The sequence below is a fragment of the Macaca thibetana genome, chromosome 11 (assembly GCF_024542745.1).
Source record: "Macaca thibetana thibetana isolate TM-01 chromosome 11, ASM2454274v1, whole genome shotgun sequence".
In the NCBI taxonomy this organism is placed as follows: Eukaryota; Metazoa; Chordata; class Mammalia; order Primates; family Cercopithecidae; genus Macaca; species Macaca thibetana.
In genome coordinates this window covers 118,084,654-118,102,707 of record NC_065588.1, presented here as the reverse complement: position 1 = coordinate 118,102,707, position 18,054 = coordinate 118,084,654, and the positions used below count along the sequence as shown (strand labels likewise).

The window sequence follows — 18,054 nt, the reverse complement described above, 5'->3', positions numbered from 1 at the left end:
CCTCACCCCTACACTCAGTCTGGGCGACTGGGATAGAGCTCAGTCTTATACCCAAGCACATGACCCCCAGCTAACCAATCAGGACCCTCTGTGGCCCTCTGGCAACAGTGACTGGCTCTCAGAGATCAGTAGGTCACCCGAGCCTGGCCAATCAGAAGTCTGTGTCAAGATTCCAACTGGGGTGGAGTGAGGTCTGTCAGCTCAGGGGTTACTTTTGGCGGGAGGCCCGCCTGGGGGCCACTGGGAGTCATCGCAGGGGAAAACGGAACAGGGAGCTGGAACCGGGCCATGAACATTGCCTGAGCCCTTCTGACCTCCTTGAATGGAAATTCCCAGTGACATGGGCCCATGAGACCCCTTCAGGTTTAGTCCCTATGGGATGAGTTTCCATCATTTTCAAGTTTACAAGAGAAGCTGACTTGCTTACTGTGCTGAGCTGATGAGTGGCATCTCACTTGGCAGGCACCAGACACAAACCGAGGGTGGCTGCATCTCCCGATGCGGAAGTCCCCACCCCTACCTGCTCCCCTGACCACACCTCCCGTCCCAATTCAAATCTCAGGTACAGCCAGAACTGGACAAAAGCGCCTCCATCAGACCAAAAGAGGGCAGCAATTACCCAGGAGGCCCGCAGGGTTCAGCGATGCTGTCTCTGGAGTGCCGTTGTGGCCCCAGGACCCTTCCTCACGGCAGAACTTGGGTTTGGGTCACTTCAACAAAGACCGTGGGGTGTTGACGGCGCGCACCAGCCCTGAGCGGATGCTTCGGGATGAGAAACTAGAGTTCATCCCAGTCTCACCTCCCACGGCCTCCACACAGGCTCTCCTGCAAGGGCTTCTGAGCCACTCCCTGGTAAAGAGCAGGAGGGGAGGCCTCCAAGGCATCTCCCTTGCCTGCCCCCAGGATCAATCAGCCCTGAGGAGGAGCTGGGGGAGGGAGGAGGCTAAATCTCCAACAGATGTGGAAGATGAGTCACAAGTTTGAGTCACTCGGATTTAGCCCACCTGCCTTGCCCCCTCCCCCACAAGCTGGCCCCAGCTCCTGTAGTCATTTTATTAGGTTGGTGCAAAAAATGACTGCAAAACACAAATACTTTTAGACCACCCTAAATAGAAGATAACGCATCTGTTTGCATGTATTCAGGCCCAGAGGCCCTATTCCAAACTCCACTTGCCCATTCAAACCCCTTCCTCAGACCACCAAGCGGAGACAGGCCTGGAGGAAAGGTTCCATTGCAACCTCAAGTTCCTTGAACTATATCTGCCATGAAAAGGTCTTTAGTAAAAAAAAAAACTCTGGGCTGGGTGCGGTGGCTCATGCCTGTAATCCCAGCACTTCAGAAGGCCTAGGTGAGCAGATCACCTGAGGTCAGGAGTTCAAGATCAGCCTGGCCAACATGGTGAAACCCCATCTCTACTAAAAATACAAAAATTAGCTGGGCGTGGTGGTGGGCACCTCTAATCCCAGCTACTTGGGAGGCTGAAGCAGGAGAATTGCTTGAACCCAGGAGGCAGAGGTTGCAGTGAGCTAAGATCGCACCACTGCACTCCAGCCTGGGCGACAGAGCAAGACTCTGTCTCAAAAAAAAAAAAAACCTTTGTGGGTGCTCCCAGAAGGCAGTGTGTGAGTTATCTTGGAGTCCCTTAGTTCAGTGTTCAGTACTTAGGAAACGCTCAATAAATGTCTGATGAATGGCAGACGGAGGGTAGAGCAGACTCACACGAAACTTTGAATTACAAGCTCAGAGACAACCATCCCTGCTCTCCTGTCAGAGAGTGAACTCCAGGAACTCTGAAAAGCTCCTGCTAAACTGTTAGGCAAGGGAGGCTGGCTTTGGAACTCCTTTTTGCCCCGTTAGCGGCCCTCTCTGTTTTGCTGGAGAGCCCCACGCCTGCAGAGACCTCCGCTCGGTGCTGCTCCCATCTCTCTGGTCATCCCCCACCCACAGCATCACATTAGAATAAAAAGCTGCCCAGAGTAACTCTTACTAAAGTGTTAATGATTGCCAGAGGCATCACATGCCCGGGAGAACTCTTTTTTTTTGAGACAGGGTCTCACTTGCCTAGGCTAGAGTACAACGGCCTCAACCTCCCGGGCACATACAATCCTCCCACCTCAGCCTCCTGAGTAGCTAGGACCACAGGTGTACACCACCATGCCTGGCTCATTTTTTTTTTAGATTGAGTTTCGCTCTTGTTGCCCAGGCTGGAGTGCAGTGGCACGATCTTGGCTCACAGCAACCTCAGCCCACCAGGTTGCAGCGATTCTCCTGCCTCAGCCTTCCTGAGTAGCTGGGATTACAGGCATGCACCACCACGCCCAGCTAATTTTGTATTTTTAGGAGAGATGGGGTTTCCCCATGTTGGTCAGGCTGGTCTCGAACTCCCGACCTCAGGTGATCCACCCGGCTTGGCCTCCCAAAGTGCTGGAATTACAGGCATGAGCCACCGCACCCGGCCCATGCCTGGTTAATTTTTTAATTTTTAAATTAAGACAGGTCTTGCCATGTTGCCCAGGCTGGTCTCAAACTCCTGGGCTCAAGTGATTCTCTCGCCTCAGCCTCTCAATTAGCTGGGACTATAGGCACACACCACCATGCCCAGGTAATTTTTTTTTTTTTTTTTTTTTTTGGTAAAGATGAAGTCTCATTTTGTTGCCCAGACTGGTCTCGAACTCCTGGGTTCAAGTGATCCACCCACCTCTGCCTCCCAAAATGCTGGGATTATAGGCGTGAGCCACCATGCCCGGCCTACACACTGATGTTTTCTAAATGGCTGTGTGCCACAAGGCTGCATTCCTGAGACTTCCTGTTGCCCTCAGGAGGCTAGGCAGGAGGGGGGCTCCTGTCCTTACCTCCAGGCTCTATGTTCAGGGGAGGGCAGGGACTTGCCATAAAAGACCACAAGGCAAACAAGCGGGAAGGTGGCACATTAGGTGGTGGAGGCTGCGCAGCTCCTGGGTATTCCTCACTAGTTCCCAGGAGGAAGGAGGAAGCAGGAGCACGCACCTGTAATCCTAGCTACTCAGGAGGCTGAGGCAGGAGAATCGCTTGAACCGGGAGGCAGAGGCTGCAGTGAGCTGAGATGGCGCCAACTGCACTCCAGTCTAGGCCACAGAACAAGACTCCATCTTGGCCAGGCGCAGTGGTCATGCCTGTAATCCCAGCACTTTGGGAGGCCGAGGTGGGCGGACAATGAGGTCAGGAGATAGAGACCATCCTGGCTAACACAGTGAAATCCCGTCACTACTAAAAATACAAAAAATTAGCTGGGCGTGGTGGCGGGCGCCTGTAGTCCCAGATACTCCAGAGGCTGAGGCAGGAGAATGGTGTGAACCTGGGAGGCGGAGGTTGCAGTGAGCCGAGATCGCACCACTGCACTCCAGCCTGGGCGACAGAGCAAGAATCTGTCTCCCAAAAAAAAAAAAAAAAAAAAAAAAAAAAAAAAAAGAATGGCATGCTGAGGTTCCAGTGGCCCCCCAGAAGGAATTAGACCTTTGGAAAATAGGTCCTCCAGGTGGCAAGTCATGGGTTTTAACTGCGTCTCAAGACTCAGCTTAGAGGCAGGCAGGGCAAGAAGGAGACCGAGAGAAAACAACAGGGTTTCTTGCACTCAGAGTCCTTCAGAGATGGGGATCAAGGGAATGCCCAGTCTTCCCTGGACTCACTCAGCACCACTATGACACGTCCACTCCCCCATGGGACTCTGAAACAGTCCAAAGAGGAGACGTGGCTTGCCCAGGGTCACAGGGCTGCTCAGTGACGGCACTGGGACCGGAACCCAGGAGTCCACACTCCTAGCCTGGCCTCCGTCCTCCCCAGCATCATCTCTCTGGTGGGGCAGGTTTGGCCTAATACCCTCTTCACCTGTCCACTCTCCCCTCTATCTCCCTGTGGAAGACCACCCATCTACTCTTGTCACCAAAACCCATCCATCCTCCGAGTAATGGTCTCCCAGTTGTCCTCTGGGGAACCATTCCTCTCTTGACACTCAGCTTCTCCGCTCCCAGTGACGGCTATCAGGGTGGGTGTGAGGCTCAAGTCTGGCCAGTCACAGCACTGCAATCCCTGGTAACAGTGACTGGTTCAGGGATAGGTACATGATCCATTCTGCACCTGGACATAGGCATTGCGACCCAGGGAGAGTCTTGGAAGAGAGGAATATGCTCCGTTTGCTGGGAATGCTATAGTGACATGAGCCTGAGCCTGGAGTTGCTGGGTGCCCCACTTGCAACCTGAGATAAACACAACACAGAAGGCAGAAGTGAGAGATGGAGAGCACCTGGATCAAGCCTTACCTGAAGGTAAAACAATGGGTCACCTCTTTTTTTTTTGAGACAGAGTCTTGCACTGTCCCCAGGCTGTCATGCAATGGTGCGATCTCAGCTCACTACAACCTCCACCTCCCGGGTTCACGCTACTCTGCCTCAGCCTCCTGAGTAGCTGGGACCATATCCGGCTAATTTTTTGTATTTTTAGTAGAGATGGGGTTTCACTATGTTGGCCAAACTGATCTCCATCTCCTGACCTCGTGATCCGCCTACCTCGGCCTCCCAAAGTGCTGGGATTACAGGCGTGAGCCACCACGCCTGTCCCGGTCACTTCTTTTTATGAGAAAGTATGTTTCTTATTGTGTTAAGCCAGTCTGAGTTAGGTTGTCTGTTGCTCATAAGCAAGAGGCTAATCAGAAACAAGAGTTGCTGCATCAGCAGCATCAGCTTTCCACCTTCCTGGATCTGAACAGTCACAGAGCAACCCCCCAAGGAGGAGAGGAATGCAGCCTGAGGGTGTCGGCCCCCATCTGACGCCCCTCGTGACATTTCCGTTTGACTCCTCTTGTGCTCCCCACAAAGCCAGGCCCCCAGGTACCTTGAGCCGTTGCTGATGAGAATACTCTCCCGAATGGTCAGGGTGCAGTAATACCACACCAGCAGGAAGTTGAAGACTTCATCAGTCACCCTGTGCAAGGAAACAGCCCCCGGGAGGGGTACCGGCATGAGAACCAGGCACAGCCATCCCACCCTCACCTCACAGAGCAGCAAACCAGGCGGAGGGCTGCCCACAGCACACACTGCCTCTGGAAGCCCTTATGACACCAGGGAGGCAGGGGGAGCTTGGTCTCTCGGGCACCTTGTCCCGGCCCTGCAAATGCCTCTGCACCTCCTCATCTTTCTCCCTGAGTCCCACCTGTGCTTCAAGCTCTAGCTGAGTCTTCCCCTCCTTCCCTGACCACTCAGCCCAGGGCAACCTGTCTGTCTTCTAAACTCTTCCCGTGTGATCTGAAATTTCTGGTGGGATGTTAATGGAAGGACTTTAAGAATGGGACACCTGGCCAGGCGTGGTGGCTCCCGCCTGTAATCCCAGCACTTTGGGAGGCCAAGATGGATGGATCACTTGAGGCCAGGAGTTTCAGACCAGCTTGGCCAACATGGTGAAACCTCATCTCTACTAAAAATACAAAAATTACCAGGCTGTGGTGGCTCACATCTGTAGTCCCACCTGCTTAGGAGGCTGAGGCAGGAGAATTGCTTGAACCCGGGAGGTGGAGGTTGCAGTGAGCTGAGATTGTGCCACTGCACTCCAGCCTGGGCAACAGAGCGAGACCCTGTCCCAAAAAAAACAAAAGAATGAGAGACTTAATGTTCTATTGTAGGTTGCCCGCAGTGTTAAGATATAAACTCCCTCTGTCCCCTTAAAGCATCTGTAAACTTTGTTACACGTATTTAATACAAAAATTACCTATGGGCCCCACCGTCTGTGATGTTACAGTGTTAGAGTAGGTAGCTAGTCAGACAAAAACAGGGCCCCTCCAACCAGGAATGTCAGGCGACCATCAGGTAATGGTCAGGTGGTTGTTAACTGTCTCTCTAAAATAATAATTGGCCGCACCCAGTGCCAGGGAAAGGCAGTCTCCCTACAGATAGGAAAAGCATGAAGCTGGTGATCAGCAGCCTCCTGGTAGGATCTCACTGCAACCTCTGCCTCCTGGGTTCAAGTGATTCTCCTGCCTCAGCCTCCTGAGTAGCTGGGACTATGGGTGCACGCCACGATGCCCAGCTAATTTTTGTATTTTTAGTAGAGACGAGGTTTCACTATGTTGGTCAGGATGGTCTCGATCTCTTGACCTGTAATCCACCTGCCTCTGCTTCCCAAAGTGCTGGGATTACAGGCGTGAGTTACTGCACCCAGCCTGATTTTTGAATTTTTAGTAGAGATGGGGTTTCACCATGTTGGCCAGGCTGGTATCGAACTCCTGACCACAAGTGATTCACCCAACTCAGCCTCCCGAAGTGCTGGGATTACAGGCATGAGCCACCGCGCCCAGTGGCTTTTCATTCCTGCTTTAAAGCATTCTGTTTGTTTGAGACGGAGTTTCGCTCTTTCGTCTAGGGTGGAGTGCAATGGTGCAGTCTCAGCTCATTGCAACCTCCGCCTCCCGGGTTCAAGCAATTTTCTTGCCTCAGCTTCCAGAGTAGCTGGGATTACAGGTGCCTGCCACCACGCCCAGATAATCTTTGTATTTTTAGTAGAGACAGGGTTTCACCACATTGGCCAGGCTGGTCTCAAACTCCTGACCTCAGGTGATCCACTTGCCTCAGCTTCCCAAAGTGCTGGGATTACAGGCGTGAGCCACCGCACCCAACCAAGCTTTTTAATATATTTTCATTCCTGCTGTAAAACTTGTTTCTTCTTCTGCCTTACGCCCCTCAGTCAAAATCTTTCTTCTGAGGAGGCAAGAATGGAGATCGCTGCAGACCCGTTCGGACTGACTGCGGGGAACGTGAATACCACCACCACTAACACTAACGGGAGGACTTTAAGAACAGGAGACCTGGCTGGGTGCGGTGGCTCACACCTGTAATCCCAGCACTTTGGGAGGCCGAGGCGGGTGAATGAGACTCCATCTCAAAACAAAAAACAAACAAAAAAAAACCCAGGAGACTAGATGTTCCATGTTAGGTTGTCTGCAGTGTTAAGCTATAAACTCCCTCTGTCCCCTTAAACCACCTGTAAACATTGTTACATACACAAAAAAATCCCAGTGTGCCATATTGTCTGTAACACTAACTGAAGAACTCCTTTTCCTCCTCCATGGTAACCACAGCACGGGGCTGGACCGTCCACCTCCATAGTGACCAAAGCACAGGGCTGGGCCGTCCTCCTCCCTGGTGACCATGGCGCGGGGCTGGGCTGATCTACCCTTGAAGGCGACAGACCCAGGCTATGGAGCCTGCTGTACCTGGTCAGCATGGAGGGCCGGCAAACCGCTGTGTGGGGATTATCAGAGCCTCACTGGCCTCAGCCCTGCAATCTGTGAAGTGAGGAGGCCCACCCACCATGAGAGCATCCCCGGGGAAAAGAACTCAGGGAGACAGCCAGTGACAGACGCCCCTCTGAGGGCTTCCCCACCACTGCCAGTCTCTTTAATGAGGCGCTGACAAAGGTTTGTCGGCAAATTTTTTTTGTTTTTAGAGACAGAGTCTCACTGTCACCCAGGCTGGAGTGCAGCGACGTGATTATGGCCTTTTGTAGCCCTTAATCTACTGGGCTCAAGCGATCTTCTTGCCTCAGCCTCCTACATAGGTGGGAATGCAGGTGCACAGTGCCGCATCAGGCTAATTTTAAAAACTTTTTTTGGACTGGGTGCAGTGGCTCATGCCTATCATTCTAGCACTCTGGGAGGCTGAGGCAGGTGGATCACTTGAGGTCGGGAGTTCAAGACCAGCCCGGCCACCATAGTGAAAGCCCGTCTCTATTAAAAATACAAAAAATTATCTGGGCGTGGTGGTGCGCTCCTGCGATCTCAGCTACTTGGGAGGCTGAGGCAGGAGAATCGCTTGAACCCAGGAGACAGAGGTTGCAGTGAGCTGAGATCACACCACTGCACTCCAGCCTCGTAACAGAGTGAGACTCTATCCCAAAAATATAAATAAATAATAAATAAGTGGCCAGGCGCGGTGGCTCACGCCTGTAATCCCAGCACTTTGGGAGGCCGAGGCAGGCGGATCACAAAGTCAGGAGATCGAGACCATCCTGGCTAACACGGTGAAACCCCGTCTCTATCTCTACTAAAAATACAAAAAATCAGCCGGGCGTGGTGGCAGGGGCCTGTAGTCCCAGCTACTTGGGAGGCTGAGGCAGGAGAATGGCGTGAACCTGGGAGGCGGAGCTTGCAGTGAGCCGAGATCGCGCCACTGCACTCCAGCCGGGGTGACAGAGTGAGACTCCGTCTCAAAAAAAAATAAAAATAAATAAATAAATAAAATAAATAAATAAATAAATAAATAAGTGACCCCGCCCCGGGGAGGCCCAGCTCCCTCCCTTGCCACACTCATTTCCTGTTCAAGTCATATTGGCCTCTGATGTCCTCAGAGCTGTGCTTCTGAGACTGTGGACGCTCTGTGGTGCTTCCAAAGTCATGATGGGCACCATATACTGCCCTGCTACTCTCAGGCACCGTCCTCGACTAGTGTCCCCAGCAGCCCTGCGCAGGAGGTACATGTCTTCTCTCTGCTCTCCAGGTGGGGGGTGTCAACTCAGGAGAACAACTGACTCACCCACAGTCCCACAGCCAGGAAGAGGCAGAGCCGGATTTGAACTGAAGCCCTGAGATTCCAGGGTCTGTTCCTAACTCTCGAGACAAACTTTGTGAGCAATGGTTCAGCAAGGTGTGGGCAGAGTGTCTGTTGTCTGCGACCACAAAGTAGGGTCACAAAGCTTCAAAGCAGTTGCATCCTCCTTTCATTTTGCCCCCAGGGCCCTTATAGTTGGTGAAAAGCATCTCCCAGTTTAGGCAGAGAAATGGAGGAGTTGGGGGGGCTTCCCTCCCTCCCTTTTATGCAGACAGACTGCACCCAACGGCCATTTCTGTTCCCATACTGGATAAGTCTGTGTGACACTGGGAGGTACATGGTACCTTCCCTGTTGGGGTCAAGGACAAAGACTTCAGGAGTTTGAGACTAGCTTGGACTGGTCGTAGCAAGACTCCACCTCCACCTTTGAGACAGAGTTTTTGCTCTGTTGTTCAAGTGATTCTCCTGCCTTGGCCTCCCAAGTAGCTGGGATTACAGACGCATGCCATCATGCCCAACTAATTTTTGTATTTTTTTGAAGAGACGAGATTTTGCCATGTTGCCCAGGCTGGTCTTGAACTCTTGGGCTCAAGCGATCCTCCAACCTCAGCCTTCCAAAGGGCTGGGATTACAGGCATGAACCACCACACCCAGCCCATCTCAAGAGTCTTAATCACATCTGCAGAGTCCCTTCTGTAAGGTAACTTATTCACAGGCTCTGGAGACGAGGACATGAACATCTTTGGGGACCATTATTCAGCACTAGGCAGGGACTAATTATTGGGAACTTACAACCTTGCAGGCATTTTGCATAGACGATCACTCTAGACCCTTGGACACTACAGAACTGGTTCTTAAAGCAGGTGCACTTACCACTTCCCTGTCGGCACGACTTCCACCTGCCAGAACCCGCCACTCTGGGTGTTCCTGGGGGCTTTATCAAGCCACCAGCATCTATTCTGCTGGTGCTAGGTGCAGATCAGAAGGGTGGAGCAATTAACACCCTCTGGGGACAGTCCTCAACTGCCCCAACTGATAGCAATTGCTGGATAAATACCCCAGCTCCCTCACCCTCAGGTGGGATAACTCTGAGGCATGTTCTACGCTGTCCCCCCATTCCCTAGCAGTATTGAGCCCCAGCTGCCCGCAGGATAATGCTTTCTCGTCTCACTTCCTATTCCCATACCAGTGTCTCCTGAGATCACCTCCTGAATAAATGACTGGCACTAAAATGCTTGTCTTGGGGGTCTCTTCTGGGCCAACCCACACTAAGACAGTACTACTTCCCATTTTACAGATCACGCAGATGGCAAGCACTGGAGTAAGGTCCAAACCCAAGCCCACTCAAGCCAAACTTAACTCTGACTACCTCTTTCCTAGCCTGGTTCAAACCTGATAGAGGACAGTCCTAACCAGGCACAGCCTCTTGGCCTCAAGGCAGCAGAAGGAGGCTTCCAACTCTCCTGCCGCCTCACCAAAGCCTCCAAATGCCTAAGTAGTACTGGTGGAGGATGTCCTGGAGCCTGCGGAAAAGTTGAGGAGGCAGACACAGAGAGGCCCAGGACTTCAGGTCACACAGCTCATGAGTGGCAGAGCTGGACCCAGAACCCTGCAGGTCACTGGCTATGCCCAGCTGCGGGCTTAGTGGTACCAAGAAGGGCCTCTGGGTTGGGAGCCTAGCCAGGAAACCATTCCAAGGGCGGCAAGAGGAAGAAAAGAGAATCCTGCTCCGTGGATGCACTGGCTATGAAGCTGTGAGCCTTTTCACGTGTACCCAGTCTTAGCACAAAACAATGACGCTAACCAGTGCTAATAAACAGGCACCAGTTTAACCAGTCTCCAGACACAGCTTCTGCCCTCCAAGCTGCCCTGCCAAGGAGCTCCTGTCGCCCTCACTGTATCTGTCAAGAAACTAAGGCTGGGAGAGGTTAGTCACTTGCCTAAGGTTAAACAGCAGGGCAGGCTTCCCAGGGGCACCAGCACAGAGATGAACGGCCCATCCAATCCCCCTCCTCTGCCCCATTTTTAGCCTATGGAAGGTATACTGGGTTGAACAGCATCCTTCCAAAATTCATGTCCACTGGGACCTTATTTGGAAACGGGGTCTTTGTAGATGCAATTAGTTAAAATGAGGTCATACTGTGTTAGGGTGGGCTCTAAATCCAGCATCTAGCTTCCTTATACTAGGGAAGGAGGCCGTGTGGCGTGGTGACAGAGACAGAGACAAGCGAAACACAGCTTTAGGCTGAGCAATACCAGGGCTTGCTGGCAATTCCCAGAAGCTGGGGAGGTGAGGAAGGGTCCTCCCTCTGCGAAGCCTGTGGGGCAGCACGGCCCTGCCGCGCCCTGCTTTCAGACCGCCGGCCTCCAGAACTGTAGGAAACGTATCTGCTGTTTTAAGCCCCCAGTCTACGGTACTTAGTTACGGTGGCCCTGGGAGATGAACACAAAAGCAGGTGGGAGAAAAGGAGACTCCCAGGCCCTCAGGGAACCTTGGGCCTCAGGACAGCACAGGTTTGCCTTCAGAGGGCCCTGGAGGTCCCTGTGCAAGGGACTCCGGCTGCACACTGACAACGTTTACCCTCTTTGAGGGGGGTACGTGAGGGGTGTTACAGATGTGCGTAGCCTTTGCCCTCGTGGAAACAGGCCAGGCTCTGGGCAGCAGGCGAGCACGGGCCCAGGGCCTAAAAGAGCCTTTGTTTGGGCATTCAAGTGGCCAGACCAGCAGCCAGACGCCCAGTCAAGCGCCTGCCAGGCAATAAACGCTTGGCACGTGGGCCAAATGCCCAAGCCGTACTTGGCCGCTTCCCCTGGGTTTTGTTCCAGAGAAAGGAACAAAACCCCTCAGGCAGGGCAGCAGCAGCCCACAGCCTCACGGCATGGCTGTGCCTCACTCGGATGGCACCAGCAGCCGTGGAGCCCCCCAGCAGCGCCTCTACATGCCAGCCAGGGTGGAGCTTCCACGCACAGTGCCAGCTCCCTGAATTGTCACAGCCTTGTGAGGCAGAGACTCCCGTCACCCTTGTTTTACAGATGGAGAGACTGAGGCTCCCAGAGGGAACCTGCCCATAGTAACAGCCAGTTGGTCTCAAAACCATCTTTTTCTTTTCTTTTCTTTTTTGAGATGGAGTCTCGCTCTGTCGCCCAGGCTGGAGTACACTGGCGCAATCTTGGCTCACTGAAAGGTCCGCCTCCCAGGTTCATGGCGTTCTCCTGCCTCAGCCTCCCAAGTAGCTGGGACTACAGGCGCCCGCCACTACGCCCGGCTAATTTTTTTTTTTTATTTTTAGTAGAGATGGGGTTTCACCGTGTTAGCCAGGATGGTCTCGATCTCCTGACCTTGTGATCCGCCTGCCTCAGCCTCCTGAAGTGTTGGGATTACAGGCGTGAGCCACCACACCCCACCTTCTTTTCTTTTCTTCTTCTCTCTTTTTTTTTTTTTAATAATTGGGATGTGGCCGGGCGCAGTGGCTCAAGCCTGTAATCCCAGCACTTCGGGAGGCCGAGACGGGCAGATCACGAGCTCAGGAGATCGAGACCATCCTGGCTAACACGGTGAAACCCCGTCTCTACTAAAAATACAAGAAAATTAGCCGGGCGAGGTGGCGGGCGCCTGTAGTCCCAGCTACTCGGGAGGCTGAGGCAGGAGAATGGCGTGAACCCGGGAGGCGGAGCTTGCAGTGAGCCGAGATCGCGCCACTGCACTCCAGCCTGGGGCACAGAGCAAGACTCCGTCTCAAAAAAAAAAAATAAATAAATAATTGGGATATAATTCACATACCATAAAATTTGTTCTTTTAAAGTATATAATTTAGTGATTTTTAGTATATTCGGAGTTGTACAACGATTACCTAATTCCAGAACATTCTTTTCTTTTTTTGGAGATAAGGTCTCGCTCTGTTATCCAGACTGGAGTACAGTGGCACAATCTTGGCTCACTGCAACCTCTGCCTCCCAGGTTCAAGTGATTCTCCTGCCTCAACCTCTTAGCTGGGATTACAGGCACCTACCACCACGCCTGGCTGATTTTTGTATTTTTAGTACAGACAGGGTTTGACCATGTTGCCCAGGCTGGGAGAACATTCTTATTACTCTAAAAAGAAACCTTGTACCCAGTGGCAGTCATGCCCTCAATTCCTGCCTCCCGCAGCCCCTGGCTACCACTCACCTACTCCCTGTCTCTATTTGCCTGTTCTAGGCAGTTCTCAGCAATGGAATCCTACTGTGTATCTTTTTGTGACTGGTTCTTTTACTCAGCATCACGTTTCCAAGGTTCATCCATGCGGCACCCTGGGTCAGTGACACAGCTTCATTTCTCTCTCTCTTTTGTTCAGACCAGGTCTCCCTCTGTCCCCAAGGCTAAAGTGCAGTGGCGTGATCACGGCTCACTGCAGCCTCGAACTCCTAGGCTTAAGCAATCCTCCCACCTCAGCCTCCCAAAGTGCTGGGATTATAGGTGTGAGCCACTGCACCCAGCTAAATAATTTCATTTTTTATCTTTGTAGAGACAGGGGTCTTGCTGTGTTGCCCAGGCTGGGCTCAAACTCCTGACCTCGAGTAGTCCTCCTGTGTCCCAAAGTACTGGGATTACAGGTGTGAGCCACCATGCCCAACATTTCATTTCCCTTTATAGCTGAACGATATGCCACTGTACAGACAGACCACAGTGAACTCCTTTTTTTCTGTGGCGGGCAGGGGACAGAATCTCGCTCTGTCACCCAGGCTGGAGTGCAGAGATCTCAACTCACTGCAACCTCTGCCTCCTGGGTTCAAGCGATTCTCCTTGTCTCACCCTCCCAAGTAGCTAGGACTAAAGGCATACTCCACCATGCCCAACTAATTTTTATATTTTTAGTAGAGATGATGTTTCACCATGTTGGTCAGGCTAGTCTTGAACTCCTGACCTCAAATGATCTGCCTGTCTTGGCCTCCCAAAGTACTGGGATTACAGGCATGAGTCATCACACCTGGTAATCAACTCTTTCTTAACTAGCACAAGGCCTTTCCAGCAGCCGTTTAACAGATATTTGTTGGATGGAGGTGGGACAGACAGGACTGGCACTTCCCATGAGAAATGGCCCCTCTCTCCCCTACACCTCATCACGCCAAACAACACAGAAGCAGGAGAGGCCCTGGGTCCCCTGGATCCCTCTCTCTTGGCCCCCACCTGACGTCTGCATGCCCAGGCCCAGGCGCACATGGCCATACCCACTACCTGTAGTGAAGGACAAATCGACACGCCACAGCACCCAGGAGCAGGATGATGGTCAGGTAGAGCTTGAACTTCTCATACTCGTCCTTGTAGGCAAACCTGCCACGACAGACACGCCCAGGGGAGTGCCCCTTACCGTGACTATTCCAGTACCTGGGCATGGCCCTTAGCCCCATCAGACCCTTGTCCTACAGCCACTGCCATGGCCCATAAGGACCTTTCCATCCCACTAAAGGAGAGACCTGGCCTTGACAGATTGGTGGTGACCAGTGAGGGGAAGAGGGCCAAGTATGCAGAAGGCCCATGTCCCTGGACTCTGGTCTGGGGCTCTGGGCCCATGCTGGAGACAGGCAGGGGGCAGAGACAGGGCCTCTTCCCTCAACCAACTGCTGCTGCTGAAAGGCCAGGGTTTGCGGCCGTCTGGAAATGGGGTAGACTCAGGGTAGACAGGACTGCCCATCTCCCAGGAGAAGTGTGTGCGTGATAGGGCATGGAACAGAGCAGGGCTATTTCTTGTGGGAAATGGGAAGTCCCGTCCACCCAACATACTGACTCTGAAAAAGGAAGGAAGGCAGGAACGCCTCTCCCAGGTGCGAGAGGAGGAGAGTGTCAGAAACTCCAACAGCCAGAGCCTCACCTGTGAGCAGGTTTTTATTTATGCAAAAATTCTAGCTTGGATGCATCTTCCCTGAGCTGAAGGAGCAGAACACCGGAGGTCTCTGAGCCAAGCGGGAAGTGTGGGGTGGGGTGTGGGTTGGGGTGCAGGATAAGGTGTGGGGTGAGAGTGGAGTGTGAATATGGGGTATGGGGTATGGTGTGGGTATGGGGTATGGTTGTGGGTATGGGGTATGGTATGGGTGTGGGGTGTGGTGTGGGTGTGGGGTATGGTGTGGGTGTGGGGTATGGTGTGGGTGTGGGGTATGGTTGTGGGTGTGGGGTATGGTTGTGGGTGTGGGGTATGGTGTGGGTGTGGGGTATGGGTGTGTGGTGTGAGTGTGGGGTGTGGGTGTGTGGTGTGTGGTGTGGGGTGTGAGTGTGGGTGTGGGGTGGGTGTGAATGTGGGTGTGGGGTGTGGGTATGGGGTATGGGATGTGGGGTGTGGGGTGTGATGTGTGGGTGTGCAATGTGGGTATGGGGTGTGGTGTGGGTGTGGGGTGTGAGTGTGGGGTGTGGGTGTGGTGTGTTGGGTGTGGGGTGTGGGGTGTGGTGTGGGTGTGGTGTGTGGGGTGTGGTGTGGGGTGGGGTGGGTGGGGTGTGGGGTGTGGGTGTGGGGTGTGGGGTGTGGGTGTGGGTATGGGGTGTGGTGTGTTAGGTGTGGCGTGTGGGGTGTGGTGTGGGTGTGGCATGTGGGATGTGGGGTGTGGTGTGGGGTGTGGGTGTGGTGTGGGGTGTGGTGTGGGGTGTGGGTATGGGGTGTGGTGTGTGGTGTGTGGGGTGTGGTGTGGGGTGTGGGTATGGGGTGTGGGGTGTGGTGTGGGGTATGGGTGTGGGGTGTGGGGTATGGTATGTGGGGTGTGGTGTGGGGTGTGGGTATGGGGTGTGGGTATGGGGTGTGGGGTGTGGGATTGGGTGCGCGTGTGGGTGTCGGGTATGGGTGTGGGGTGTGGGTATGGGGTGGGGTGGGGTGAGGTGTGGATGTGGGGTGTGGGGTATGGGGTGTGGTGGGGTATGGGGTGTGGGGTGTGGGTATGCGGTGTGGTGTGGATGTGGTGTGTTGGGTATGTGGTGTAGGGTGTGGGATGTGGGTGTGGGGCATGGGGGTGGGGTGTGGCGTGGGGTTTGGTGTGGGGTGTGGGTGTGGGGTATGGTGTGTGGGGTGTGGGTATGGGTTGTGGTATCGGGTGTGGGTGTGGGGTGTGGGTGTGGGGTGGGGTTTGGTGTGGGGTGTGGGGTGTGGTGTGGATATGGTGTGTTGGGTATGTGGTGTGGGTGTGGGATTGGGTGTAGGTATGGGGTGTGGGGTGTGGGTGGGGGTGGGGTGGGGTTTGGTGTGGGGTGTGGGGTGTGGTGTGGATATGGTGTGTTGGGTATGTGGTGTGGGTGTGGGATTGGGTGTAGGTATGGGGTGTGGGGTGTGGGTGTGGGGTGTGGGATTGGGTGTGGGTGTGGGGTATGGGGTGTGGGGTATGGGGTGTGGGCTGTGGTGTGGGATCAGGTGTGGGTATGGGGTGTGGGATTCGGGGTGTGGGTGGGATGTGAGGTGTGGGATCTGGGTTGTGGGTGGCAGACACTTACTTGGCCTGGTTGCTGAGGAGGGTCACATTCACATTGCCGAGGACCAGGTTCAAGTAGAGCCTGGAAGGAAACACCTGTGAGGGGCGTGATCCTTAGCAGGTGGGTGTGAATTAACAACACTCAAACTCAACACACCTAACAAGCACATCCCAAGTAGTGATGTTAGAAGATAGGGGGCCTAAGCTCTGCGGGTAAATGGACCCCCACATCGAGTGAGAATAATGATTGACCAAAGGACATTACACCTGTGACAGGAGAGTGTGCGGAGTTGATTTCCCCTCCATGCTGCCTTAAAGACCGTATTTCTCAGCCTGCCTTGCAGCCAGATGTCAGCAGGTGACTAAGCATAGCCAATGAGGTGGAGGCATAGGTACAACCTCTAGGTCAATTTTTAAAGAATTTTCTGGACCGGGCGCGATGGCTCACGCCTGTAATCCCAGCACTTTGGGAGGCCAAGGCGGGTGGATCACAAGGTCAGGAGTTCGAGACCATCCTGCTGAACCGTCTCTACTAAAAATACAAAAAGATTAGCCAGGCGTGGTGGCAGACGCCTTGAAGTCCCAGCTACTCGGGAGGCTGAGGCAGAAGAATGGAGTGAACCCAGGAGGCGGACCTTGCAGTGAGCCGAGATCTGGCCACTGCACTCCAGCCTGGGCAACGGAGTGAGACTCCGTCTCAAAAAAAAAAAAAAAAAAAAAAGGATTTTATTTTTCATTATTATTATTATCATTGTTATTATTTTTAGAGACAGGGTCTCACTCTGTTGCCCAGGCTAGAGTGCAATGGCATGATCATAGCTCACTGCAGTGTTGTAGTTTTTTTTGACAGAGTCTCGCTCTGTTGCCCAGACTGGACTGCAGTGGCATGATCAGGACTCGCTGTAACCTCCACCTCCCGGGTTCAAGCGATTCTCCTGCCTCAGCCTCCCAAGTAGCTGGGATTACAGGTACGTGCCACCACACCCAGCTAATTTTTGTATTTTTAGTAGGTTTAGGGGTTTCACCATGTTGGCCAGGCTGGTCTTGAACTCCTAACCTTAACCTGCCTCAGTCTCCCAAGGTGCTGGGATTACAGGCGTGAGCCACTGTGCCCAGCCTCACTGCAGTCTTAAACCCCTAGGCTCAAGTAGTCCTCCTACCTCAGTCACCAAAGTAGCTAGGATTACGGGTACACACCACCATGCCAATTTTGTTAAAGCTTTTTAGAGATGAGGTCTCACGATGTTGTCCAGGCTGGTCTTGAATTCCCAGGCTCAAGTGATCCTCCCACCTCGGCCTCCCGAAGTGCTGGGATGACAGGCACAAGCCACCACACCCAGCCTTGAGCTGGGTTTTCTATCATTTGCAATCCAACGATTCCCAACCGAGGTAAGAGGCACAGAGGGGCAGGAGGCAGATGCGCATGGCACTGTAAGAGGGTCACGAATGCTAGGCTGCTGTTCATTCTGCAGAAAATGATCATCACTTAACTCAGGGAGTCTTTACCCAAACATAGTAAAAAAGGAGAAGCTCAGAGGAATGGGTTAAAACGTAACAGGGCTAACCAGCTCCCTCCCACCTGCTACAGGCCTGAAAGGCGCCCCGCCTCCTAGCGCAGGCTCTGACTCAGCCCTAGGCTGATCCGGAAAACAGGGTCAGGGTGAACTGACTGGGCTCAGCAGCGTATGCCGGGTCACGATGATACCAGGCTGTAAGCAGCTCTCTCCAGAACAAGGTGGCAATGACATCACTTGAGGGAGGGAGCGGGGACTTCTCTGAAGGGGGAAAATAGAAAGAACGTGGGCTTTGGAGTCAGAATGTCTGCTGTTCACATCCTGGTGTGGCCAAACATTCACTGATGTCTCTGAATCTTGTAAAAATGGGGATCTCTTGGTCTGACGCACAGGTTGTTGAGGATAAAACGAGTGACATCACAGGAGTTCCTGGCACTGCTCTGAGCGTACAGGAGGCACGTTCTCTCCTGGGAGAGAACACCTCCCTCTTAACCCCAGGTGGCGCCAGGCATGTGGTAGGTGCTGGTTCCTTGCAACGGCCCTC

The 18,054-nt window shown here is 53.3% G+C and overlaps 3 protein-coding genes and 1 pseudogene across 6 annotated transcripts in view; 2 read left to right on the top strand and 2 right to left on the bottom strand.

Moving 5' to 3' along the window:
• Nucleotides 1–18,054, bottom strand: part of PSMD9 (proteasome 26S subunit, non-ATPase 9) — a 405,206-nt gene that overhangs the window by 153,042 nt on the left and 234,110 nt on the right. The gene's annotated exons all lie outside the window — the stretch shown is intronic.
• MORN3 (MORN repeat containing 3) overlaps nucleotides 1–18,054 on the top strand; it is a 330,245-nt gene that overhangs the window by 216,043 nt on the left and 96,148 nt on the right. The gene's annotated exons all lie outside the window — the stretch shown is intronic.
• The window catches only part of LOC126930677 (40S ribosomal protein S3a-like), a 265,438-nt pseudogene that overhangs the window by 166,969 nt on the left and 80,415 nt on the right, over nucleotides 1–18,054 (top strand). The gene's annotated exons all lie outside the window — the stretch shown is intronic.
• The window catches only part of TMEM120B (transmembrane protein 120B), a 64,993-nt gene that overhangs the window by 10,783 nt on the left and 36,156 nt on the right, over nucleotides 1–18,054 (bottom strand). Inside the window, exons 1-4 of one of the 3 annotated variants that reach the window (XM_050748081.1) lie at nucleotides 17,238–17,741; nucleotides 16,019–16,078; nucleotides 13,787–13,882; nucleotides 4,868–4,957 (exon numbers count right to left, since the gene is read on the bottom strand). In XM_050748081.1, coding sequence (XP_050604038.1) covers nucleotides 4,868–4,957; nucleotides 13,787–13,882; nucleotides 16,019–16,078; nucleotides 17,238–17,479 — 488 coding nt within the window. In that variant the 5' untranslated portion in view covers nucleotides 17,480–17,741. Of the gene's footprint in view, nucleotides 1–4,867; nucleotides 4,958–13,786; nucleotides 13,883–16,018; nucleotides 16,079–17,237; nucleotides 17,742–18,054 lie in introns of those variants that run through there. The other 2 variants (XM_050748078.1, XM_050748079.1) reach the window with 2 other exon arrangements.